General features: G+C 41.7%; 1 protein-coding gene across 6 annotated transcripts in view; it reads right to left on the bottom strand.

Moving 5' to 3' along the window:
- LOC121941842 (nucleosome-remodeling factor subunit BPTF-like) overlaps nucleotides 1-26,379 on the bottom strand; it is a 56,337-nt gene that overhangs the window by 11,405 nt on the left and 18,553 nt on the right. For 5 of the 6 annotated variants that reach the window (XM_042484742.1, XM_042484743.1, XM_042484746.1 and 2 more), the window contains 21 exons: nucleotides 26,190-26,371; nucleotides 25,867-25,998; nucleotides 24,402-24,531; nucleotides 23,387-23,522; nucleotides 22,365-22,667; nucleotides 20,080-22,150; nucleotides 17,126-17,250; nucleotides 16,543-16,671; nucleotides 16,170-16,320; nucleotides 15,666-15,705; nucleotides 15,030-15,255; nucleotides 13,797-13,946; nucleotides 9,485-9,615; nucleotides 8,695-8,809; nucleotides 7,810-8,027; nucleotides 6,821-7,061; nucleotides 6,413-6,705; nucleotides 5,978-6,091; nucleotides 5,620-5,781; nucleotides 5,103-5,185; nucleotides 307-532 (listed from right to left, as the gene is read on the bottom strand). In XM_042484742.1, coding sequence (XP_042340676.1) covers nucleotides 307-532; nucleotides 5,103-5,185; nucleotides 5,620-5,781; nucleotides 5,978-6,091; nucleotides 6,413-6,705; nucleotides 6,821-7,061; nucleotides 7,810-8,027; nucleotides 8,695-8,809; nucleotides 9,485-9,615; nucleotides 13,797-13,946; nucleotides 15,030-15,255; nucleotides 15,666-15,705; nucleotides 16,170-16,320; nucleotides 16,543-16,671; nucleotides 17,126-17,250; nucleotides 20,080-22,150; nucleotides 22,365-22,667; nucleotides 23,387-23,522; nucleotides 24,402-24,531; nucleotides 25,867-25,998; nucleotides 26,190-26,371 — 5,358 coding nt within the window. The remainder of the gene's footprint in view (nucleotides 1-306; nucleotides 533-5,102; nucleotides 5,186-5,619; nucleotides 5,782-5,977; nucleotides 6,092-6,412; nucleotides 6,706-6,820; nucleotides 7,062-7,809; nucleotides 8,028-8,694; nucleotides 8,810-9,484; nucleotides 9,616-13,796; nucleotides 13,947-15,029; nucleotides 15,256-15,665; nucleotides 15,706-16,169; nucleotides 16,321-16,542; nucleotides 16,672-17,125; nucleotides 17,251-20,079; nucleotides 22,151-22,364; nucleotides 22,668-23,386; nucleotides 23,523-24,401; nucleotides 24,532-25,866; nucleotides 25,999-26,189; nucleotides 26,372-26,379) is intronic. The other variant, XM_042484744.1, reaches the window with a different exon arrangement.

Below are 26,379 nucleotides of genomic sequence, written 5' to 3'. Positions count from 1 at the left end.
TTCATGATTAATGTTTTTAAGGGATGTAGGTCTTTCCACATGAAACCGTTTTCTTATTTTCGATGCACTTCCTCGTTTTTTTTTAAATGTTTTTTTTCAAAGATTATTTTTTCAGGCTTTTGGCCAGAATCAAACCCGCGAAAGCTGCGGTGAGGACTTAACCTCTGTACATGGGGCGCCCCCTCTACCAACTGAGCTACTGGGCACCCCACACTTCCACGTTTTATGTATACGTCAGATGATATATGGACAAAGATTACTCCCTAATTTTTCGCTACTATCTAACCTTCCTCCCTGCCTCCATACCTGAGCCTCTAGCTGCAGCTCCTTGTCTAGAAGCGCCCGCTTCTTCAGGATCTCCATCTTGAGGCTCTCTTTGTGCCGGTAAAGGAGCGAGGAGAGCTTGCTGGCGTTGGCCAACCTCCTCTTTGCCTCCACAACCTCCTCCTTCTTTCTCCTCTTGGCTGCCTGTCTTTCATCCTTGTCTATTCGGTCCAGGATGTACTTCATGACCTGGTTGCAGACGATCATCCTGGACAGACACAGACAGGAGAAAGGACAATGGGAAAGGAATCAATTATAGACCTTTTAACTGTGATAGGATCAGAAATGCATATTGTCTAGAATAGTAAGGTACTGTGTGCTGAGGATAACCAGCCGCTTTAAACCAATAATGTATAATCTCGCCTAAAAACACAACCCTGCAGAATCTAATGAGGACCCATGTGAAAAAGGGTTGTGGTCCATTCAGGGTATTTTTAAGGCAAAAACTACATGATACTCCTGCTGAGAGAAAAGGATAAAAGAGCAGGGAGGGAAAGGATTATCACATATCTGAATCTTGAATTCGGACAGTCATTGCAGTTTAAGTCACAGAGGAAGAAAGTTATCCCTCTGACACACCACTGGGCAGGAGTGGAGTATTAATCCAAACAATGCTTCAATGTTCCAGAGTAAAACCTGCACGGTTATTGGCTACTTTGAAAATGTGGAAGTTGAACTTTCCACATGTTAGAAATGGCTGTGCGTGTCAATGAACAATTGAAGCATTTCTTTCAACACAAGTCCTTGAGGTATTCTGGTGGCTTGGTTGTGCATCTACAAAGTCCAGGGTTTGGCTAAGAGTTTTCTTGTATCCCATCCTTATCTGCCTCTAAATCTGTCCCTTCTGTGCTGTGAACTATCAAACAAGGGGTAAAATACAAAAACAAAATTTTCAGAAATTAAAAATGTTTTCCCTCAAAACCAGTTGGAAATGCATAGGCAGTAGATGGTTGCAGCTTCTCAACTAGAACTACCACCTATCGGTTGCATGCCCCTGCAAGGCTGTCAAGATGAGTTACAGTTTACATTCATGTCTTTCCAGACTTATATGTAGCCACGAGGATGCAAAAACATGTTTTGCGAAGTCAGTGACCTTGACCTTTAACGACTCAAACTGAATCAACTCATCCTTGAGTCCAAGTGGACCTTTGTGCCAAATTTAAGGAAGACCTTCATAAGATATTGCATTTGTGCAAATAAGATTGATGCAAAATCAGAGCGAAGTTGACCTTTGACAAATATAATCTAATAAATTCATTGCTGAGTCCAAGTGGATGTTTTTGCTAAATTCAAGAAAATTCCCTTTGTGTCTTCTTGAGATATTGTGGTCATGAGAAAAAGAGGTTGAAAGGTGTAGTTAATCATCTGATTTGACAATCGTAATTCAATTGTAATTCAATAATTACATCTACCTAACATCCCTGAGTGGTTCAGATGATTGAACACACCTGCCATCATAGAGCTCATCAACCTATTGGTGTGTGTCATGTTTAAATATAGGTGTGTTTTCATTTTTTCAAACATTTTTTCCTGACAAAGATCCAAGTCGGAACAAAACGTTACGGAATAAGTGTGCAGGCATGACTTTTTTCCTCATGAGATTAAGATCGACGTAAGTCACAGTGACCTTGACCTTCGGCCACAAAAAGCTAATAAGTTCATCCTTGAGGCCAAGTAGACGTTTGTGCCAAATTTGTAGAAATTCCCTAAAGGTGTTCTTATGATATCACACCACATAAATAAGATAAAAGAGGTCACAGTGAGCTTGACCTTTGATAATTCAAATCTAATCAGTTAATTGTTGAGTCAAAGTGTATTTGTGTTTAAAGAAATTCTCTCAAGGTGTTTTTGAGACATCTCATACAGGACAATGAGATGGACGCCAGCTGGTCATAGTAAGCTTGACCTTTGACCGCCAAAATCTAATCACTTCACGCTTGAAGTCAATTACAAATATGTGTCAAATTTGAAGAAATTCCCTTAAGACAATTTTGAGATATTGAATTCATGGGAAGGGGACTGGCATACGGAAGGACAGACGGAGAACCTGAAAACAAAATGCTTCTGACTTGACAGACCAATCACAATCAAACAACATAGCCTTTTAATATCCTGAACCTAAAAGCCATGCTGTCGTGTCATTATGCCTGTGAGAACCATGCAGTCAGAGTCAGTGGGCCACGTGTCTCACAGATGTTAGAGGGGTGTTTGGAAGTCCAGTGTTTATTTGTATGAGACTTTGTGCTTCGGTAGCATGGAAGTGGAGCTGAGGGTTGGAAGAGAGGCACGGTGAGAGATGGACAGATAGATGACGACAGAGAAGCCACACTGCTCTTGTAAACATGGGAAAGGGAGGAAGAAAGGTCATGCACGCAATTTCTAGCAAATTAAAATGCACATGGGGATTGATGGCCATGTCCTATATTGTGATGACATAACTTCCTGCAGATTAAAAAGGAAGTCCAAGAAATAATAAACAATAAGGACAAAAAAAACTTGGATACTATAGTCTCTCCACAAACATTTTGCCGAAATTGAACGTCAGTATATCACAGTAAATTAAGACATTTCATGTCTCTGTGTCTCCAGTATGTTCACTTGTGTTCGCTAACATTCACAACTGAGATCGAAAATTGCTGGTTCATGTTCAGCGACTGCAGGTTGCGTTCAGTTTGTGTGAATAGCGCACTAACGCATCCATGGCTGCTGAGGTCAGAGATGGGCCAGGGTTCCCACAGTGTGTACACTCAAGTACACACTGCAAACGCAGCGTGAAAGTGGAGGAGACTAATGAAACAGGACAAAAAAACACAAGCAAACTGATGTCAGAGTTCCAGGTTATTACTAACTGTTTTGGAGGAAAAGCGAGAGAAAAGGATGACATGAAGAAATGGAAAAAGGATGAAAAATAAGCAAAGAGACGGACAACAGACAGAGCTACTGTAGTGATGTCACGGTAGTCTGGGTTTGGTATTTCAGGTTTGTGTGAATGGCTACAGTGTTGACACACCGTCTGTGGACATAAACACATGGTTGTCAGGGTTACCTGTAGGTCAGAGTATAATCTACCTACAGCATATAAAACAAAAGGGACGCCTTTCTAAACATCCCACTACTTTGACTTTGATTTTATAGAGTCTGATTTTATAGTGCTCGCAGTAATTACTTCTCTCTTTAAATTGCACCTATTTGAAGGTAAATGTAGGCTTACAAACATGTTAATACTGTGGGTCTTTAGAAAGTATGTATTAACTATCCACTGTGAGTGAATGTGAAATGAATGCTTTTCTAAAATCTAAATCTAAAAAAACCCCCAAAAACTCTTTAGGGGTCCACAGATTATCGCCCTGGCCGATTATCCGGCTCACTATTTAGCATTTTCATTATCTGTATCAGCATTTTATTTTAATGATTGCCAATAAAATTAATTAACTAAATAAATTAACTTTACTTTCAGGGATTTTTATTTATTCATTTTTTATTTAAATTTCCACATGCAACATAAAATGAGATTGCTGTGAACTTGCTGTATACGATGTTGAAAGTCTCAGTTTTGATAAAACATTTGCCAGAGGCATTTAAACAAAGTTTTGTGTTGTTTTATGTTTATATTATATTCCTAATTCTGAATATTTACGAAAAGATGTTCATTTTCATCGTAAATGCATATCCGGTCCAAATATCAGTTGATTGTCTCATTGACTATTAACAATCAGTATTGGTATCTGCCATGAAAAACCAATATCAGTCAAGCACTACTGTAGTTAACAGTCTGTCAACAACCACATTTGTCTCTGGAGTGGTAATAGGATTTTTTAAAAAAACAATGTAGTCTCGTACAACAGTAATCATCACGTATGACCCACTGAAAGCGTGTGATGTATCTGCAGAGACTCTGCCCTCTGCCTGTATTTTCTTATTTTGCTGTTTTGTGTTCAGGATATTTCTGGGCGTCGACCTTTGGGCAGTGGTGTGTAGCCCCGTCTATATCAGCGCCCAGGGTGTGAGGGCGGGACTCTACAAAAACATAGCAACCTGGTGCCAGATCATAGGCAGCATCCACGAGGAGCCAAGTGTTGTGTTTACAAACCACAAACAACAGCCCTTACTTATTCCTCCTTTGAAAAAGGTGTGCCAACAATGATACCACTTAGAAACGCTAAGGGGGTTAAAACTTTTCCATTTCTACTTAATCATTTTGTCTCACAATGCCAAACTAATAATACCTTTTATATTAATGTGTAAATTTAATACACCCCTAAAAATCTGATTAGGGTTGGAAGGGCCTTGTGTGATTTTATTGTGCAACTCGTCTCATTTACACACGGGTTCATCTTTGTGTTCTTGCTTGTAGGGTCACAGTGAGTACATGCAGCTGTTGGTGGTTACACACCCAAAAGTTCTCACGCTGTGTAGTACCTCCCAATGTGGTGTTTGGACAAAAGGCAAATGAAGAGAGGAGGGGATCGTGTACAGACTGCCCGAATAAGATCCATACGATCAGAACATGAACACATACGAATTCACAGAAGAATATCTACCCCCAAAATAAAGACCCTAAGCATAATTTCTCGGCTCCTACTGTTTCCATTTCTAGATTACCTATGTTTTCTTCTAAAACAGTGTATTCAGTATTCAGTATGTTTGGTGAGAAAAGTTAAAACCTTCCAATGACCTTAACCACGTCAGTATAAACACTTGTCTTATGAAATGACACCTTTGACAAGATGCAAAATATCAATATCACTCACACACAGTGACCAATACTGGACACAAACCTTTGATTCTCTTCTCTCTCCGCTGGCGTCATGGTCTTTTTCTGTTTTAAGTGCTCGATCACAGCGTTTTGCTTCATTACCACCTGAAACAGATGTCACAACAAACCATGTTTAACAACAGAAAAAAAACAAAAACAAAAACACATTTGAAAAACATTTTTAATCCATGAGTGGCAAAAAAAAACCCAAAATAAATGATGAAATGATGATGTTTCATGTATACTACAAATATCAATAGAAATGGACCAGGCAGTGTGTCAAAAACACATAGAGACAAGTAAAAAAACACAAAAAAACAACCCACACACACAGTAGTAGTGACGGTATAAGCCTAACAAACAGAGACAGGGCCCGAACTGTAAAAATAAACACAGTCTTAGTGGAGGGTTGGAGGATGGTGACTGTTTATGTACTGATGGCAGGGAGAGAGAGAGCCTTGGACTGAGGTGGATGACCTGAGCACGCACGCATGCACGCACGCACGCACGCACGCACGCACACACGCACACACACACACCTGTTTCTGAATGATGTCGCTCTGGCTAGCTGCATTGAGGGCCTGCTCTCTCTTGGCCTCTGCGGCTTGTCTCTTCTTCTGCTGTTGCTGTTCTCTGAGCTGCTGGATCCTTTGCAGCTGCTCCTGAACAGATGCTGCCTGGATGGTCACGACGTTCCCAATCTGTGACAGACAGCGTCGTGTTAGAAGGTATAAAATCTTGAAAACTGTCTAAATTTGTGAAGCAGTGCTGAAAATGTTCTGATTTGTGCTCATCCTCAAATTTTCGAGGAGGATTATGAGGATAAAAACCCCTTTAGGTCCTGTGAAGGTACTATACAGTAAGTTAGGGTCTGATTTAGCATGCCGGCTGCACTACCTGTCCTCCCTGAGCTGAGGTTGTGCCGGTCTGTTGTATCTGGATAGGAAGCTGCAGTTTGATGTGCTGTGGCAGAGAGCCTCCACCCTGCTGGGCCTGCAGCTGCGCCAACACCTGCAGTCACAACACAGAAGATACATAAATTTAACACAGCTGAAAAGAAAACCAGGGTTGCATTACTTGGGTGACACTGTCAGCTGCATTACTGTCAACCGTCATTTTCCAGGGCGCCACTTTAAGAACAACTGGATAGATTCAATTTGTAGTTCACAAAATTACCTGGGATTAATAATTTGGGTATCTGCATTCATGTTCTTAGTCAGAGATGCCACAACGCTCCTACTGCTAAATTGGTCATCTGAGCTACAGTCGCTTTGGGAAGTGGATTGAGACTACAGCGAACGATGGATTACAAGGTAACTTTTCTAACCATACCTGTACCTGCTGCTGCAGTCCAGACATGCTGATGAGCTGGGGCGTCTGCTGCAGCTGTAGCTGGGCAGTTCCTCCCTGCGTTTTCACCTGCAGCGAGGTGGGAGACTGGATGGGCATGTGAGCCTGCGTCTGAGGGGGTAACTGGCCCTGCGGGGTGGCTGACGAAGGGGTGCTGGTGGTGGCCAAGGGGGTTGCGCCTGCTTGGACGGGGGCAGCAGCCTGCTGGGCGGGCTGGGCGGGCTGGGCAGGGGTTTTGGTGGATGTGGAGTTAGGCTGGCCAGGAACTGCTGTAGCTGAAGAGCGAGACAGAGAGAGAGAGACTGTAAGTCAACTAGCAGAAATACATCAAATTCAGATTTTATTTTCACAGTTATTTACTGTCAAGTGCTCCATGCTTGTTTCTCGTACCTGTGCTTGATGTGGGTGTGGCGGCTGAGGCCAAGGGGGTGAAGAGAAAGCGTTGCACCTGGCCATTGGGCAGCGCTGCTTGCATGAGCTGCTGGCCGGGGCCTGGGATGACAGTGACCCCATGAGGTATGACCTGCAGCTGACCCGTGGTCTGGCCCTGGCCCTGAACCATCACCGTCAGGGCCTGTTGGGTGCCACCAACACTAGTCTGCCGATCCACACCTGTCCCAGCCTGTTGCTTCTAGGAGAGGCAAAGAGGAGAGGGGTGGGTCATTTACACTGTGCAGTCCAGTCTGATCCAAAATAAACATTATGTGGTGAAAATTGTAGATATATACCATTTCCCAAAGTATAAATTAATTTTTCATTCCCACAAAGTCTAACACCTTGTTTCAGCTTGGTTAAAAGGTTTGTAGTTGTTGGCTCCATCAGAGAAGAGAGGCTCTCTCTCTGAACTGTCTCTGAGGAGGTTTTGGGAGTTTTTCTTTGTCTGAGAACTCGAGCTCATTCACGAGGATGTGGTTGTAAAGCCCATTAAACCTTATATTTGATACTGAGCTCTACAAATAAATTACATTTTTAAAATCATTTTTTTGGGATATATTTTAAGGCTGGACTCCTGGGAAACTAAGTAGTCTTGACATTTTAAAATCAAGATCATACATTTTACTTTTCTGTGGCGACACGGATGTCTGTGCAGTTTATCATCATCTTTTCATAATGGAGCTAGAATAAAACTTCTTACACTTCATATTAGAGCTCTGATTGGGCCCGAAAATCAGGCCCAATCGTCCCTACATGAACCCGCACAGTTTCTGCCCAGGCCCGAGCTGAGCCTGAGCCTGGCAGCAGTTTTGAGTTGAGCTCGATTAAAAAAACAAGATTTGGACCATAAAGAAATATATTATACTTTTTTTTTTTATTTAAAAACATTTATTACAACAAATTTTCTGGGAGGTGTGACCTGGAGTTTTTGCTCTCTCACTAACCTGTGTGAGCTGGGTGAGCTGTGCCAGGGTGAGTTTAACCTGGCCTTGCCCCTGCGCCCGCGGGGTGCCTGGTGGTGTTTGGCCTGCTGCCTGTCCTGCTGTGTTGGGGCTGGCCGTCCCCTGGCCCGTAACCGTAGCGACAGGGCTGGCACCAGATATTGCCGTGGAAACTGCCTGGCCACGAATGATTTGCGTCACAACTTGCTGTCCGCCCTGACCTGGAAGAGAAAGGTGTGTAAAGATGGTACTTTTTAACAAGAGGCTGGAGATCGCACACATGCACACACCTGTACACTGACTTATAGAGACAACATGAAAGGGTTTCTGGTTTCTGTTTCTGTTATCAAGTAATCACATTTTTTTAACCAGGAAAATCTGATGAAGTCAGGCATAATTAGATCTCAGTCATAATGTCCATTAACTATTATTCCAGCCAAGCACATTTTGCATTGTATTAAGATAAAATAAAATTTCCAAATATCCTTCATCTAACAGGCCAAAACTGAACAGAAATGATTTGATTCTAAGTCACCAGCAACAGTTATCAGCCAGATGGGCCTACGTGTATTTTTCTGAATTCTTTGCAAATTGCTTTTTTCATTTTTATTTTATCTGAGAATTCGGAGACCTAAAGCTGAAGGAAATGCTGTGTGTTTACGTTTTTTGCCAAGAACCATAAGCTAAAGTGAGATTTCTTTGTTTATTTTTAAAATAGTGTTATTATGTACGAATGTACTTATTTTATTTGGACTAAAATGTATAAGCAAAAGTAGCCTATTTGTCTGGGAAATTTAAATCTTTAAGGACATGAGGAACGGCACCCATTTTTCTAATGGAAGGTTGTGCAAATGAAACATATTCAGACCCTTAACATGAGTGCGTTACCTTGCTGGACCACGAGGGGTGTTCGGAGTATCGTCTTTCCCATTGGTCCTGTCTGCTGGATCGGTGTTCGGATCACTGTCATTCCTGGACGGATCTGACCACCAGCTGCCAGTACCTACAAGGATATTTTCATGAGGAGGTTACTGATAAACTGCTTCAAAGCCAGCGTCTTATTCTGAAACTCTCTGACAATCTCATTGTAAAGAGCAATCAACTATCAAGATGAGGTACAGAGGAACTGATTAAAAAAACTGTGTGTATTTGTCTTAAAATGAAATTATATATAGCTGCTGTTGGGCGCAAATCTCTATCTTCAAAACTGCTATTTTTCAGGAATTAGAAGAAAAATGCTGTGTTTTTAAAACAATCCAATGGAGATAAGAGGTTTAGTCACAAGCTTTTTAAATACATTATTGGTTGAGAAATGGTAAAACCCACTAATAGACGAAGAGGGAGATAGAAATATAATTAATTTAGGAAAAAAATTAAGGTTTACAAGGTTTGCACCCGCAAACGATAATATACAAAATACATTTTATTCAATGGTATAAATGTACAAAGAAAGTAGATATGTCACCAGCTGTGCACAATTTAAAAATCATAAAGAGATCAGGCAACAAAATTAGGGATGTGAAAGCTTTGTAGCAAACATAATGGTGGTAGGAGGAGTGGCACGATGAGAAGAAAAGTAAGCATAAGTTGGACAATGCACAGAGTACAGTTGGATGATCAAAGTGATTCAGTGAACACAACAAAAGACACTTTCAAGCAGGAGGGGAGGCAGATGTACCTGTTGCTGGGAGCCTGGTGTACTGGGCCTGATGTTGAGTGTAGCGGTGCGGGGCTGGAATGTGGTATAGGTCTGGGCACCGCCTGCTGTGCTGGAGGGGATGATACCCAACACTTTCTGCTGAACCACACCTGCAGAGAAAAGACAAACAGAAAGATACCAGAGTGAACAAATGAGGGGGAATGTGAAGGGAGAAGAATGAGGACAAGGGTGGGCTAAAGCTGAGGTTTCCCGGGAAGCAGCTTGTCACTTCTAGTCATCAGTCAAGACAAAAAATATAACACATGGAAAGAGGAAAGAATGACAAAAAAAAAATACTATATGTGCTGACACAAATGCTGGAATGGAGGAAAAGTTTAAAGAAAGACAGGACCAGGATAGTTTAAAGATAGCATATTAATTGTATTCCTCTAGGATTGCTTGTATTTTTAGAGATAAATTATGTGTACTTTACTACCATGTAAACACTGGTAATACAATTACTGATGTGAAGCAGCGGCTGCATGTTTGCGTGTCACAAGCGAGCGGTGGTACAGAAGTCCTGCATTGATACAACTCAATACAATATTTGTGGGCTTCTCTCCTTGCTTGATGGCCAGCTTTTGATCACAGCAATGGTAAATATTAGTCAAGCAGGTAAACAAAATCTTCAAAGGCTCACTGAAAGCTTAGTTGGGTTTCCCCCAACATACCTGAACCCCCTCATAAATTATGCATGAGTTCAGATCCCACTTTTTAACTTGAATCGGACAAAGGGCGCGTTTCATATTTGTCCACCAGGCTCTGTGCCTTAATGAGCTCACGTGAAGCTGATGGCAGGAATGGAAACCATGAGAGCGTCGTTCTTTTTCCTTTTGCTGCCTTCTTGCTGCGGTTTCTCAACCGCAACCGAGCAGGTAAACCTATACATCAAGGGTTTCCCTCTTCAAACAGGGATGTTAAAACCGGTCGTAAGACCAGGGGAGTAGCTGCTCTGGTCACACACATCAAACACACTTTTCTATGGACTGGCTGTTTGCAGAGGTCGGGGAGTTGGGACTCCGGTGAGTAGAGAGGTACACTTTTATTCAAAAAGACGGAGGGAAAAAAAGAAAAATGGAATCCCGCTATAGAGGGCTACCTGTCTGGGAAGGAGACCTCAGGGTAAACTTGTTTTCCTGCCTAACTTCCTTAAGCCCTTCCAAAATAAACAGGGCGCCCAACAGTCATGCTGGATAAATACACATGTCCATTAAATGGTTACACTCCACCTGAACTTAGTTTCTCCTTCATGGTGACTTCAAAGGTAAGAAAAATCACTTTTTTGTATCCTTGGTAAATACCATTCTCTTCATCCGGTGAATGCAATGATTTATTTCAGCACGTCTGTATTAAATGATACGTTTGCTGTAGACTGAGATACTATTTTTAGTGGCATCATCACTGCATCATGTTTGAAAATGAAGATCTATTCAGCTGTTTCTTTTCTGTATTTTTCAGTCAGTTAGCTTGCCAGAAAGGATAAGATAGACTTATTGTTAAGGCTGGTAAAGGTTTAAACCTGTAAAAACTGAATATGTATCAGTTGAGAGAAAGTTCTTTAATTTCCAGACAAACCTGTCTTATCTGATGTTTTTGTGTTCTTATTGAAGCATATTTGCTGCTTGAAATGGCCCACTTAATTTTAAAAGTACATGCAGCAAATATAGCATATAGTCAAGTAACTGATTTTGTGAAGGATGAATCTGACCTCTAGAATCCACCTAACAGCTGTCAACAGCTTTAATGTGAAATGTCAACGTCACATTGAAAACAGACCACCTCGCCTGAGTGTTGAGCAATATCCATCATGCAGTAATTTGACAGGACCACAGACAGGCCCGGTGGTGCTCAGTACAAACCATCGCCTCATCCGTGCAGGTGTCAATATTGACATTTCGAAAAGTTGAAAAGAACCTAACTTAAGATAGAACAATCCTGAATCCGCAGTCTAGATTTAGAACCTCAGACTACACAAATCTACCATCCCAAAAACCATCCAACCAAAATAACAGCTTTCTATTAGATTACCATGCCAACCGGACACCGGCAGACATGATGTGCCACACCAAACTAAGCTGCTGACTCATGAGGTTGGCACATAGTGGGCACCACAATGGGGCTGGTGTGGGTGACGCTGCTACAGTAGCACAAAACACACTGAGTGGCAGACTTTCTCTTAAATGGTAGCAACTTTTGTTCAGCTGGAAACTTATGGAATAAAAAGCTTAGCTTAAATTTTGTGCTTTACATTCATTTATTTCACTATCTCCTTCATCTTCTTCTTTTGCTGATGCATGGTTCACACTACGCAACCCTAGCCCAGATTTTCTGCTCCCTGACAGTTTTTGGAACTCCCAAACAAAAGCCCCTGATCAGAGGAAAATCGGCACTAGCATGGCATTCACAATTTCATGCTCGAGCGCTATGTAAGAACTGTTCAAAGATGCCAGCCCCGAGGCTCACGATACACCACAAAGGCATCCCAGATATCCAGCGTGCATAATATTTGAAACTGTTGGTAAATGAGAGCGTAGGGAAGTGAGAGCTCAGGGAGGAAGACACTGAGCGCCTTACAAAGTGTGTGAGAGAGAGAGAGAGAGAGAGAGAGAGAGAGAGAGGGAGGGGGGGTGGACTATTGCATTGAATGTTTTGGTACATTTATAACTTACTCGGTTTAAAAAACGTTGTCAATTTTTGACTTGACTTTGTAGTATGCTACCTGGACCCGCATGATGTGAGTTGACCTGCTCATGACATACTCATCATGGATTCCTCCTGGTGAAAGATATTGTAGTGTGTGACGCCCTGTTGCCGGGTGTTAAGTAGTTTCAAAAGCAATTTGTGTTATGGTAACAGTACAGCAATCGGATAACTCGGAAAACTGTGTCGTGTGAATGTCGCTCAAGACAGTGACCAGCATCAATGCAATCGTTCTGACTCCATTTGTCCATGTGGTGAATGTGAGCACAACATTAAGTTGCCTTTTAGCTCAGCTTTTAGCCTCCACCAGTTTCTAAAAGAAACATCTGTGTCTGTGCTGTTTGGTGTTGGAGAGCCAGTGTGCAGTAGGTTTTTGAGAGTTTTTGTTGAAAACTCCTCTCTGCTGCATCTGAAAACACTAATATGGGAGCGATGAGAATGAACCAAAACCGTAAAGCTGCATGCCAGAGATAAAAAATAAATAATAAAAAATACTTACAAATTGAGTAAGTATTTTAGGGTTGCGAAGAGGATGTCCACTGACTAGGCAGTCCTTCAATGTGTAACAGGACACATCAGTGCTGAAAGAATGTCACTATCAAATGTGGTTTTAGCGAGCAGATCTCAAAATGCATTCAGGGCGCTTTTGGTGCATTCACACCTGTATTTTGAGCTGTTCATTTGTGATCTGATCACCCAAGATGCACGTCAATACCAGGTGTAAACAGGGGAATTGCATTGCAGAGTTGCTTAAGATTCTCTGTCGGATGATCACTAGAAGCAATCACTTTCAAATTAAAAATAGTGATTTGATCCACTGCTGTTAAGAGAAAAAATGTCCAAAAATTAGTATTCTGCTTTAATTTTTATTTATCCCTAAACAGGTTTTCTTTGATAAAGACCAATGTTTCAGAGGAAACTTGAAACATCACTAGAGGACAAACTCAAACTAAAGCTCACAGGGAATCACTGAACAAATCAGGGATGTGGGGAATAATTCTGAGGTCTGGAACCAGGCTAAATGAAGTGCCTAATTTCAAGAATGTAAAGATAAACATGGCTGCATTAGCACCACTGTGAAACTAAATGTGACAGCTGTATGACTGATTCAGAGAGGCAAGGGGGCAATGTGTTTACTCTAGCTGAACACTTGAGCCCTATAGTTCCTCTAAGTTGTGGGCCTTTAAAAATGACGGTCTACTTGTGTACTTGGCTCACTGACAGTGGCAATCAAGGACAGTGGAATGTCTAATTAGTGTCTAATACGGAGACTTCAAAATATTTGGGCCTGTGGTCGCTGGCACCACTAGAATTTAAAATGAGTGAAGACAGGCACAGTACTTCTAGCACACCATGCGCGTAGTTGGCAAGCTAAATTGCTTACAATGGCATCCAATTAATGAGCTAGATCTAATTTGGCTTCTCTGACACCTTTGAAATGTCTCGACTGTGGGTCCGAGGTGAAGCAATAAAAACACAAACATAAATGCATCCCTAAACGGTGGTGGATGGAAAGAAGAAATGTCTACACTGAGTAAATGTTGTGCCCTCCGTTCGCCTCTAAGGTGTGACTTATTAAAACCTGCAGTACCTCCTTGTGAAGTTGGCACGTTGACTGTGACGATCTTGCTGTTGGCTGGTAGGGGCAGCTTGGTGGTAACCACCTTTCCACCCACAGAGGTTCCTGTAATCTGGAAGGTGTGTCCACCAGACGTGGCCACGGTGGTCTCCGTGCCTGCTCCTTATAAAGCAAACAAACAAAATTACTACAAATATTGTTACTATTTCAAATCCAATAATATCTTACTAAGACAAGATCAGTGTTTCCCAGAGAATAAGAATCTATGTATGGCAGGAGCTGACAACAGGAAAGGGGGGTCAACGAACTCTGTTTTTATCTTGAAAGTGTGTGTCCCCTTTTAATTATTCTGTGTCCCTCTCTAAACTCTCTGTGAATGCAGCACAGGCAGAACTCATCATGATATCTCTTGTTTTCCTCAGCAGGATTTTAAGGAGTTTAGGTCATGGGATGGATAGTAGATCTGTCAATCCAGTCAGAGCTGATCAGATTGATGGAGTAGAAGAGCAGCTGCTGCAGATTTTTAGACCCAGCACAATGAAATGTTAAGTTTTACTGTCACTGCGCCTGAAGTTCTGCTGTTCCATCTGTGCCCAGAGTACGCTCCGCGCTCCGAGACTGTTGTGTAATTATTAACCGAACAGCACCCTATATATATTCTAGTAACGCTCCTGATGAACTGTCTGGCTTCAAAAATATAAATTCTATATGTGGCAGCAGATGTTTTAAAAATGTGGGCCACCACAAATAAAGAGTCTGTGGGAAACCATCAGACATAAATATCATACTTTTACTGTAATTCTACAAGGCTCTAGTCTTAGCTTTACTCCTTTACATTTATTACTCAACTGCATCTGTTCTTACGTTTTTATAATTTTGAGTAATATCTGGCATGAGAATTTCTTTTCGGATTAACAAGGTTCGCTTACATTACTATATTCTAGTCAACAATCTTAAAACAAAATCATACACAGAAAAAAACACATTTTCAGAAACTTCAGGAAATATGTCAGCACTGTCTACAGTTAATCAACTAACACATCGTATGTGTCGAAACTAGTACAGCTGCAGTGAATCACACACATTTAACAACGCAAATTAAGACACAGTTACAAATATTATTATATTGTATCAATGTCAAATGCAAGGATGAATGGTGTCTCTTGTGAATACATGTATTATTATTTGTCCCGACATGCTCTGCCCCTCATTTTGGGCAAAAACAAAGACTGCTTTCCAATGTACCTTGTGTGCTTTGACCCTGCTTGACCCAGGTGGCAAACGACTGCTGGAAGTTTTTGTTCTGCTGGAATGTGACGGGGGTGCCCATCTTGGTGGACAATACCACCTTGGTGCTGGGGGTGCCCTGGCCTGAGATTGAGCCGACGATGACTTTGGGCGTGGCGACAGGTGTTGCGGGAGTCCCTGTTGGGGTAGCTGTGACTGAGCCTGGTTTCTGCTCCAGACGTTTCTGAGAAGGTATCAGTCAGTACATCAACACAGGAACACGTGACAGAAGTATTCAAAAGAATTACCAATACATCAAATCAGCTGAAATGAGCTTAAACAGTGGTATCAATAGGTTTAGACCGAGATGTTTGGGCGTAAGCTGCCTGATCAAATTATGCCATCAGCGGAAATTAATAGATTGTCTGTTGTCTTAGTCAACTTTTCACTCATTGCTCAAACATGGTGTGCCAAAATCACAGATTCCTTAGTGTCTACTGCTACACATGCATCCTTTTCCTCCCACTAAAAGTAAAACGTAAGCCTCATTTGGAACACATTTTTTAAAGGGCTTACTTATATAATAAAGGATTAATGCACCTTTTAAGTAATCAAATATTCAGTGGAAAGACGACTGAACAGAACCACACTCACCTTTGCCTGCTCTGCTGCCTGAGCTTTCTCTTTCTCCACCCTGTGAAAGAAAAAAAACCCTTTAGCTCTCTGCAAACATTTCAGAAAAATAAAAAAGTTTTTCTCCAGTATTGTCATATACCCAACAATATTTCCATATATTTTAGAAATTAGATGTGACTATTAGCCATGTGTGCCATTGGTCGATTAATCACTGCAACTCTAGCTAGTTGGCAGAAATATCAATAGGTTAAAGTTATTATTAAAATTACAGCCATTTTAGTTGATTGTGTTTCCTTGTTTTCCTTGGATATTGCTTTCAATCAATTTTATTTATGAACTTTTGATTTTGTAGGTTGTTGTCATATTTTGTAGGGTGCAAAATACCACATATTTCAGCAAGACTTAAAACAGGATTTTTTTTTTAAATAGGATTTTTTTTCCTACATGTTTATAAGCCATTCTGACAGACTGCAAGATCAAGCTTCATGGCAAGTAAACACATAATACGTTTGACCCTCTGACCTTTCTGAGAAGGCTCTGATCTCCCAGAGGTCCAGCTCCTCCTCAGCCACCCAGGTCTCGATCACCACTGGGCCCGTCTGCTTAGCGGGCTCAGGCTTCTTGGGGCGCAAGGCACTGGAGCGCAGCCCCTTCCTCTGAGGGGTGTGGGTTTCTGGAATGATAGATCAACAACAGATCATTATTTTAACTTTGAAACATTGCAACAAAAAAAAAAGGAGCTATACAATTGAAATAGACACAAAGTCCATCCTTCCTTTCTCTACTACGATCATTACTTTGTCTTGGTGGTCTAAAGAGTTGATTTAATTTGGTCTTGGGACACTTAAACTCTGTCTCTAGCATAAATAAGAAGGAATAAAAAAGTGCATCTAACCTTTCGGCGTCTCGGGCACTCCGAGGGGGCAGATGATTTTTCGGATGCAGTACTCCGAGCGAATTCCGTAGGGTCCCACGTCGCGGCGCTTGATGATCTCGGTGGTGGTGATTTCGGTATCTGACGTCTCTGTAGCAATGAGTGGGGATAGGGCTGGGTTGGTACGGTGACGAGGAGGAGAGCCCAACAAGATGGAGGAAATGCACTCCAACAATCACACAGCGACACCCAAATGACACTGAAGCCCGTGTCTTTTTCAAGACACATTTTTTTCAAGTTTCTCTGGCCCAGCAGGGGATACGAAATCATAGAAATGCTCATGTTTTTTGAACACCAGGTTGGAGTTGAACAAAATCTTCCAAAATGTAGTTAGAAATATAGGTATAAATAAAGCATATAACAGTCATACAAGATATTAAATCAAAATTAATTTTTAAAAAAGTCATTCCTACATCTCACATACATTAAATGCATATCAAAAAACACAATAATTGCCTTAAAACCCAAATTCAAATTTAGGCAGTTCCCAGGTGAAGGATCTTTATTTGGAGGAGGTTGGATGGTTTGGGAGAGCCAGTTATACCTGTACGTGTGGTGCCGACAGCAGCGGATGGTTTGACAGCCATGTCGTCCCATCTTAGAGACGCCCACAGGAGCCTCAGCATCAGGCTCACACCAGCCAAAGACTTCACCGTCTGCAGGCGATACCTTTAACACAACCCCAAAGTTCAAGTATTAGTCGAATAATCAGTTTCATGCTGTCAACGTATTGTGTGTCATTCACAACTTTGCAGCTATACATAACATGAAGGTCTGTTGTTTACATTTTGCTTATAATATCGATTTCAAACTGGTTTATAAACACTACTGACAGAAATAACAGGTGTTGTACAGCTATGAGCTGAAAGGTTTTTGGCATTCCCGGCTGCCTCAGTGTCATGCAGTTTATTAGTGCAGGGCAACTGACCGCCAGTGACTCGCTCAGTGTTACAGAAAACACACTGCTGCGCATCATGGAACAGGAAGAGGCAGAGTAAAAACAGACTGAGGTTTTGGGTGATGCTGCCGTCCCCTCATGACCATTTCCATGAAAGAAATAGAACGACTGGCTGCCATTGTTAATAAATCATTTTGTACAATAATCCAGTTGAGGGGTAGATTTATCTCTAAATACAAAAGCCCATAAAACAACAGTTTTAACTCACAAAGTTCAAAGTGGACGCTTGTGCATATTTCATTTGGTCCTTTTTAATTTGATAAAAAATTCTGGTTGTAACAAACTGTTCTGAGTATAGAATTAGATGACAGGATGTCTCCATCAATGAAAAATGTCCCTTAGAAGAAATATTCCCTCCATGCATCATTATGGCCACAACTGCTGTTTTGACAAAGAACTTGGCACTCATTTAAAACATCTTGAACTTCTACAAAAACATCAGCATACTGCTGTGTGTGTATTGGGGTTTGGTGAATACTCTTTTTCCCATGTGTAACCACAGGCAGGAAACTATCCCTGGGTTGCAGGGTTGGGTCATTGCACAAAGCGAACATCCTGACACTTGTCCGCCGGATGATTCATGACTGCTTCGAAACTCTGAGGTCCGGTTAAAATAATGTGTGTGACACCAGGCTCAGAGCCACAACATAGCTCAGGGCCAAAGCCGCGAACAGCCGGCGGGAGGGGAGACATAATGAACAACAAATCAACAAGACATGGCACACAACCAGGAGAGGGTTAAAAGGTGGATGCTGAAGGGAAACAGTATCAGCCTCATCTCTTCTGTTGTCTTTGTCACCATCACAAATTTACATTTTAAATACAGCCGTAAAGGTCTGTGTGTGGTTGTAAAACATTTTAAATTAAGCAACTTTGTATTACTCTATAGGGGAAGAAAGCCACAGAAGCCTTGTTATGTCAACCACGACATCAATGAGCAGTTGGGTAGAACTGAACATGAAAGTATATGGTAACTGTGGATAATCCTGCTCATACTTCTACGCACAACCACAACTGTGTGTTATGATTTACATTTCACAGGATCAAGACTTAACATACACTGCACTGTCACACTAAACACACAAATCCTTGATGAATATGCGGCAGAAAAAATGCCTTAAGGACCGGATACAGTTTCTCTGGCTAGGGGATTTTCAGCACCAGATGTAAATCACTTTTTTCAAAAAATCCAATAAAAACACAAGGGGGTGTCCTCTGATTAAGTTTTATTTCATAATATTTTACTCTGAAGCAGCCTTTTACAAAATAAGTGTGTAATTGAATTCAAGTCTAGCCATAAGTTTTAATTAAAAGTGAATTTGGGGTGCTGCTCTTGCAGGAATTTTCAAAAATATTTTGGGGGGAGTTGGTAGATACAAATTATGTCTAGCTGACTAAAACTTTTATATCATGTTTATTTGATTTGGTCTTTCAGAATGGGAATTTGCCTCATCGTTTGGAATAAAGTTTTATGTGTCTAAATGTACAAGATTTATAGTGTCAATGTTACAACTACCATCACTGCATGTCCTCTGTATGTGTGTTGGTTTCTTCTGGCGTTGCTTTTTTTTAACTTTTTGTCATATTTGAAACGGTCACTATATCCTGTCATACATGAGACAGATAATATGTGAAAACATCTGTTCTTCTGCCTCCTCCTAATGCTCCTGACAACATTTGCAAGAATCCACTGTGCCTGAACGAAAACAACCAATCGGAGACATGAGGAGAGAAAGTGAAAACAAGCTTCTCCTCTTTGTCTTTTTCTGTTTACTTGTCTTTGCTGTGTAGACCATTGCTGGCCGCCCTGTGGGTGCACGGAAAGTGATTCACATGTATTTGAAACCTCTCCTGGCTCTTATTGGTTGTTTTCATTCAGGCATGGTGGAGTCTTACAAATGCCATTAGGAGCACAAGGAGGAGCAAGAAGAACATCATGTGTCACAGATTTTCTGTCTCAAGTACTACTGACAGGACACAGTGACAGTTTCAGTAAACTGGACAAAAAGTTACTTTGATAAAAGTTAACCACTGCAAATTTAATTATTTAATTAATTAAATTATGTTTAGTGCAAATATTTTATTTCTGAATGTTGTGTTTTTATTTCCTCACGAAAAGGTTGTTTATCTATTGAGCACTCACTTCAGTTGCGGCATGCAAAGTTACGGCAGGACGCATGTTAGTCAAGTTCATTGAAGAAGATGCAGAAATAACAGATGCTGCCTCTGGTCCACCAGAGAAGCACCAGAGCTGACCAAGTAAAAGATTACAGTCAAGCAAGCCATCACACATCATCACACAACCAACTGCCGCTGAAGCTGGAGTGCACCCACATTCTAAATGTTATGCATTGAAACGATTCAGGATGCACATGACTACGTCCATTTTTCAAAATAAGGTGTCAAAACAGAGTAAAATACACATGTGGAAAAGAGATTAATTAGATTAAAATCAGGGGAAACACTGAATAATGTTTGTGTGGTTCAGGGTGGGTGACAAGTTAAAGTGTGTGAGAAAAATAAACAGAGAGCAAGCTTACCTCCAGGTGATGCCAAATGTGGGTCTGGGAGAAGGATAAGGCCAGATGTCCAGCGCTGGCTTGGCATTGTAGCTAAATATGGAGACCTCACGGAAACCCCCTCTCCTCGCCAGCACCTTCAAGTCGTCATGAGGCAGTACAAAAATACTCTTGCGGTTGCTCTTGGTGACAAACTTGCGGTAAGACGGAAGGGCGGTGTCTGAGCGCGTCTTCTTGGTGCGGGAGAACTTGAGGAGACGGACACGGCCCTTTGTTGACGATGAGTCCTCAAGGCTTACGCCAACGGAGGTCACTGAGGTTTTACCCCTTGCGTCAGCGGTCGACTTACTGATGGAGGCTGAAAACGCCGTCTTCTGTTCTTGTGTCACTGTTTCACTCTGGCTGTCCTCTGACTGGCTATCGAGCCCGGAGGAACAGATTTTGGTCACAGTTGTTTTGGTCATGGTCGTGAGGGTGGACACTGCGCTGTTTTCTGTCATCGACGCTACAGGCGTTGTAGCCGCTCCAGATGTATTCAATGCCACTTTTGCTATCCTGGTCTCTGTGGACACTACTGTTGTGGTGGTCGTGGATGTGGTCGTTACCTGTGTGACCATGGTCTTGAGCGGTTCCATCGTACCACTGTTACTATTCTCCTCTGCAAAGTCGTCACTCAGACTGGACTCTTCCGCTGACGGTATCGGAGACGGAGCCATTCTGATGATTTTGATCACATTACTTGGTTTAGCCTCCATGGATTGAAACGGTGACGTGCTGCTGTGCTGGAGAGTGCTCTGCGTATTAGCTCCAAGTGCATCTATGTTGTTCTCTAGCCTTGTTATCTTTAGCGGAGGCGTGTAGTCCTGCTCTGATACTATTGTCTTGCCTTCTACCTCAACCTTAGAAACTAGGCTTAGTTCCTTACCCCGAGCCTCTTTACAGTCATTCACAGGGGCCAAATCTCCGTTCACTAAAGGCTTTAGCGGTGTGCTGTCCTTCAATGAGACAACCAGCCCTGGTTCATCACCTTTACCAATGTTGTTCACCTTGGGCTGAGGACTGTTAGTAAGCACACCATTATTTGAGCTCATTACAGAGTTACTCAACATGCTTTCACTCCCCGAGCCATCATTACCATTTACCTGAGGGAGAGGGGAAACTGGCTCGGGAGTGCTGTCACCTTCAGTTCTACCTTGTCCGATGCCTTTTATATTTCCTTTGTTCTCCTCTGGCCCCGTGCCATTTTCCTCTGTACCCAAATGCACTAAGCTTAAAGTTTCTGTGTGAATACATTTAGAAGGAGATGTGTTTTGACCACTTATTTGGTCAAAAACACTTGGAGATGTCCTCAGAGAGTCCAGTTTCAAGCTGGGCACCTTTGACCCCGTATGTTCAGTATATTCAGCCTTAGCGACATGTAATGGTGCACTGGCTGTTCGTCGCTCTTGAGAGCTACGAATCCCCCCTGCTGCTGTTTCATGCAGTTTGACGGCCTCTTGTCCTGAACTATCTGTATTGGTTTCTTTTGGCCCCATAGTCCTTTCCACTAAGTCTGCCTCCGATACCTGCGGCATGGAGGTGGTTTGGTTTTGTGGTGAAGCTGAATGTTCACTTGTACCTGTACTGCAACTGTCTTTGGAGTCCGGAGCAGGAGAAGGAAGATGAGGAGAGACAGTCTCATCTGTAGTTTCACAGATATCAGCCTGACTTTCCCCTTCGACCTCTCGTCCTCCAATTTTTCCTGGTTCTGGAGTTGTGGAAGATTTCTCCTCCAATTTCACAGCTTCAAGCTGTTTGTGAGCAAAAGTCTGGGGCTTGAGCGGTGAGCGCGGCCGGACCGGAGTGCTCAGAGCGGGATGTGAAGCGGATGAAACTGCTGTCGACACCTGCTGCCTCTGCCTCTCCTCAATTATGTGCTGCTTCACTCGTCGCTCCAGCAGGCTGTCCAGCTTGGACGACTTGACCTTCTTCTTGTAGGCGATGCGGGTGAGAAAGCCCTTGCTGACATCCACTACATCGTAGTTGAAAGGTCGCGTTGGGTCGTCTGTAGGCTCCTCCTTCATGGAAGCCTTTTCCTCCTGAATTATGGACCCTGGAGGAAAATGAATTCAGACTTTAATCTACATTGATATAAAACTGAGATACTTCATCGCATTCTCTTTACAATCACTGTCGAAAAGCTTGGGAAGGATACACATTAAATTAAATGTATTTATAAAAGTTGTTTAAGTTTAAAATGAAACATCTCATGCGCCACATGCAACTGAATACAATGCTATAAGACACTAAGTCGCACTCTGTCATACTTTGCTCTTCATCTGATCGTGAGTCTGTGGGGTCCACCTCCATCTTTGCAGGCGATTCATCTGACGACAATTCCTCACACTTTTCCTTTTCATTCACCGCTTCTTTCTTTTCCTCTTCCATCTTCTCGTGAGACTCCAAATCCTCAACAGACGTCGGATGATCTGTCGCAGGCTTGGAGAGGACAGAGGATTCTTGATCTTTTGTCTGAATGCTTAAGACAGCAGCTCCCTGAGCTTCTGGTGCAGCTACCCTGGGCCGTAGACTCAAATCCAGCAGCGTACATTTCTTGCCGAGTTTCGCATCTTTGGAAAACAGAAGAAAAGAGAAAGTTAAGTTGTCAAATTTGTTTGAAAACACACATATAGAGCCAATGATAAATGCTGTTAATCAGACATTTTGGGACACAGCCCATCAATTATTACACAGATAAACAACAGGGATGCACGATATTGAATTTTTGCCAAAATATGATATGCCTAAATTCAACTACTACTATTTTACTCAACTTATTTTGGTGGATGTTGATATATACACATATACTATCTGACCGCTTTTGACTAATTATAGTCTAATTATTAGTCTCAGAAGTAAAGCATCATATTCGGGCCAATGCCAATATTTCATTTTAAGCCTTTATCTGCATATAATGATGACCAGCCAATGTTATTGTGCATCTAAAAAAACAAACTTCATCATGCGATCTCCTCCTTCTACAGCATAAAGAATGTGTTTTTGACACTGCAGTTAACCTGCAGCAATACTGAACATTTTTTAATACTTGGTAGCACTTAAAGGTAAACAAGAACATAAAATATCAGTACAAGTAAATACGAATCTAAGCTATATGTGAGGTCTTTGATTAGCTCTTTGACATCAAAAGAGAGGCTTAATTCACTGAACGCCAACACACACAATGACATCGTTGAGATTACTGAACGAGAGGCTAATTCACTCTCAGAGTCAAAGAGACTTTCAATTAGAGAAAACCACATTTCAGGCCCCAGAGTCTCCCATTCCAGACCTTCCAGTTCTTTGCGGTAGTTGGCGTTGGTGTTGCCTGGAAGCCTGGGGACAAACCGCTGCACATAAGTCTTACTGATCCAACTCCAGCCCCCGTAGCCTGTAACGCGATACTCCTCTCCTTTCTGCTTCCACACCTACAAATAAGACAAGAAAGAAAAAGAGAAATGAGGAAAAACAGGGATAAAGAAGCAAAAAGAGATGAAATGTTCAGCAAAAAGGGAAATGGGAGAAAGAAAAAAAGGGGGTGGGAAAGGAGAGAGTAAAAACATTAAGAGAGATTAAAAGTTGAGAGGTTATTCACACACTGGTCACTAATCACTGAGGGAAATGACTCATAGCAGAGCTTAACTTGCTGCCTCAAAGAGCCCTTGATGGTCACTCACATACGCAAGTCATACACACCAGTGTTCCCCACAGTAATGCCTCAGTTTTCCAGGCAGTAAAGTCCCAATCTAGATGAAATATGATCATAATCGACCCATCGTCAGTATAGTTTCATATTGTGTCAGCACAGATAACAAAACTAGAATAGTTTGGACAGAGGTATTTCATCAAATCAACCCCCTCGTCACTCATTCAGTCTAAAGGTGGATGCCACAAGTATTTATTTCTAATGTCGTGGACACCAGCACTGCTGTGGTGCATGAGACAATGGCAGCCATCCTGGACATCCCAGCGTCTGTGTGTCACATGCTGTACAACGCTTTACATCAGATGTGGATTTGTGCTGTGCATAAACCAAGGTTGTGATGACAAGAGAAAATGTCAGGCATGCAGTCAAATGACAGGGCAGGGCCGACCTCTTTGTGGCCAGTGATGGTGGTGCGATCTCAGTCTGATATGCTTAGTATGTGTGAAGTATAGTGTGTGAAGTATAGTGTGTGAAGAGGGTGTTCCTTGTGCGCATGAAGGGCAACAGAATATCTAACTTCTAACATGTTTAATTAATCTTGTACCAGGTTTGAAATAGTCAAGTGAAAAGTGCAATTGTGTGAGTACAGTATGCAACCTACCTGGTGTTTAACTGGAAAGGTGTACTTGACCCAGGTGGCCTGTTGCATTGTCTCCTCATCCTCCAGCTTTTTCTCCCTCTTCTTCACTTTCTCCTTCTCCTCACGCTCCATAGATGTCATGCGGTTTAACCTGAAAACACATGATAATAAAATGATTAATTCTAAATGCGCAAGACAAGTAATGTAGAGGAAATGTTTTTTTTTAACAGAAAAACCTTTTCTGTGAGGTCTCAATCTAAAATTTGTGTTCATAAGTCAAACACACAAATGTGAACATATTTGTGTGTTTGGCATATGAACACAAAATCTCAGATTTTCAACTTAAATTTCATTTTTTTTTCCTAAATATTAGGTATAAGTGGAATTGAAAAGATTCTTGAGAAATGTAAAAGTATTATTAAAGCCCTAATGACTTACACCAAAACCTTTTACTTTAGGACAGATTTATACAAAATTAGTGACTACATTTGGGACAAAAAATAATTTTACATGAGACAAACTCCTTTTTGGGCCTATACTTTCAATAATCAGAACTTTTTATAACAAATTACTAATATGGAAAACTGAGTGTAGCTGCTAGAAAAGCAATTACAAAGAAATGACTTAAGCCAGACACACTATGGTGAACTGGTAAGATGCCATTTATGAAATCTTTGTAATGGAAAGAATTACATTCTCAACAAGGCTTAAGAAATTAAATTTGAGGAAATTTGGAAGAAATGGAAAACGTTTATTTCCTCCAAAAACCCATCTTTTGTTTAGATTTGTGTATTGAATTAAAAAAAATAAGTTTTAAATTATAGCCATGTATTTATCTCAAATAAGTGTTCTATTTTTGTTCTATGATTACACTGTAAAAGGCTTAAAACACTTCTTAACTAAAGATGACTGTGTGGCATGCTGCTGTTAAACATTATTAAAAAGAGGGGGAAAGTCAAAAAAATAAATAAAGCCCTGACTGAAAATGAGCAGATGACAGTTGCTCTTGAAACACACGCTGGTCCTACAAGTCGCTGAAAAACTCTCTTTGCTCACAGTTCAGTCACACACATTCTGATCCTAACCTTGTGAAAATTTGGACAATCACTTCTTTAAAAGAGGCGCTGTGGTGCTGAAGCTGTAGTAGAGGCAGAGGTGGGTGGCAATGGTAGTGGACTTGCAGTCTAAATATTATGCCTCACAGCGAGGGTGGGCCTTTTGATCTGATCTGGTTATGATTGCCTCTGCCTGCTGAACTGACCACACACCCCCCTGTGTATATGGTGCAGGCTTGTTTGAGTTTTTATCTTTTTTGGAAGTATTTGAATGTCTTGCATTGAAGCGGGACTTGTGGATGGATTCTGTAACTGATTTTGTTTATGTTTGATTGGGAAATGATATCACAGTGCAAAAGCACAGATTTATGTACACAGTTAGAGTGGACAGTACAAACACAGACACGTATGTATACGACGTATGTGTGTACCTGGTATGGCCCAGAGAGTCCTTCCAGACAGGCAGCATGGCCACAGGTTTGATGGCACACTCCAGGATGGCCAGAGCCAGAGCAAACTCTCTGGCCTTACTGCACATCTGAACCGCTTTGATCCAGTTGGTCCTGCAAAATAAGGAAAAGAACATTTTTGAGCTAAAACATGGTGTGCTTTTACTTTTGGAAAAAGTTCATTTTTTTCTGACCATTTCTTTCATGTCTACAAATAAGATGCTATAAGCACAAAAAGCAATCCCCACTGAACATTTTGTATGGTTATGAAACACACAGCAAGCTAACACAAGAATCCGTGGTACCTGTGTGAGGCCCAGTTCGGGTGCATGAACGGTGCTGGAACATTGTTCTCCAGCTGGATGATGGTGAGTCTCAGCGTGGAGATGGTCAGAACCTTAGAGCCATGAATAGACCCGTTCCACTTAAACTCTCCTGCTGGTGTCATGCAGAACTTGTGGGAGAGATGCCGCCTCTTGTCATGGTCCTGATGAA

This window comes from Plectropomus leopardus, chromosome 4, assembly GCF_008729295.1.
Source record: "Plectropomus leopardus isolate mb chromosome 4, YSFRI_Pleo_2.0, whole genome shotgun sequence".
NCBI classification, from domain to species: domain Eukaryota; kingdom Metazoa; phylum Chordata; class Actinopteri; order Perciformes; family Serranidae; genus Plectropomus; species Plectropomus leopardus.
This window is presented reverse-complemented; position numbering and strand designations above follow the sequence as displayed.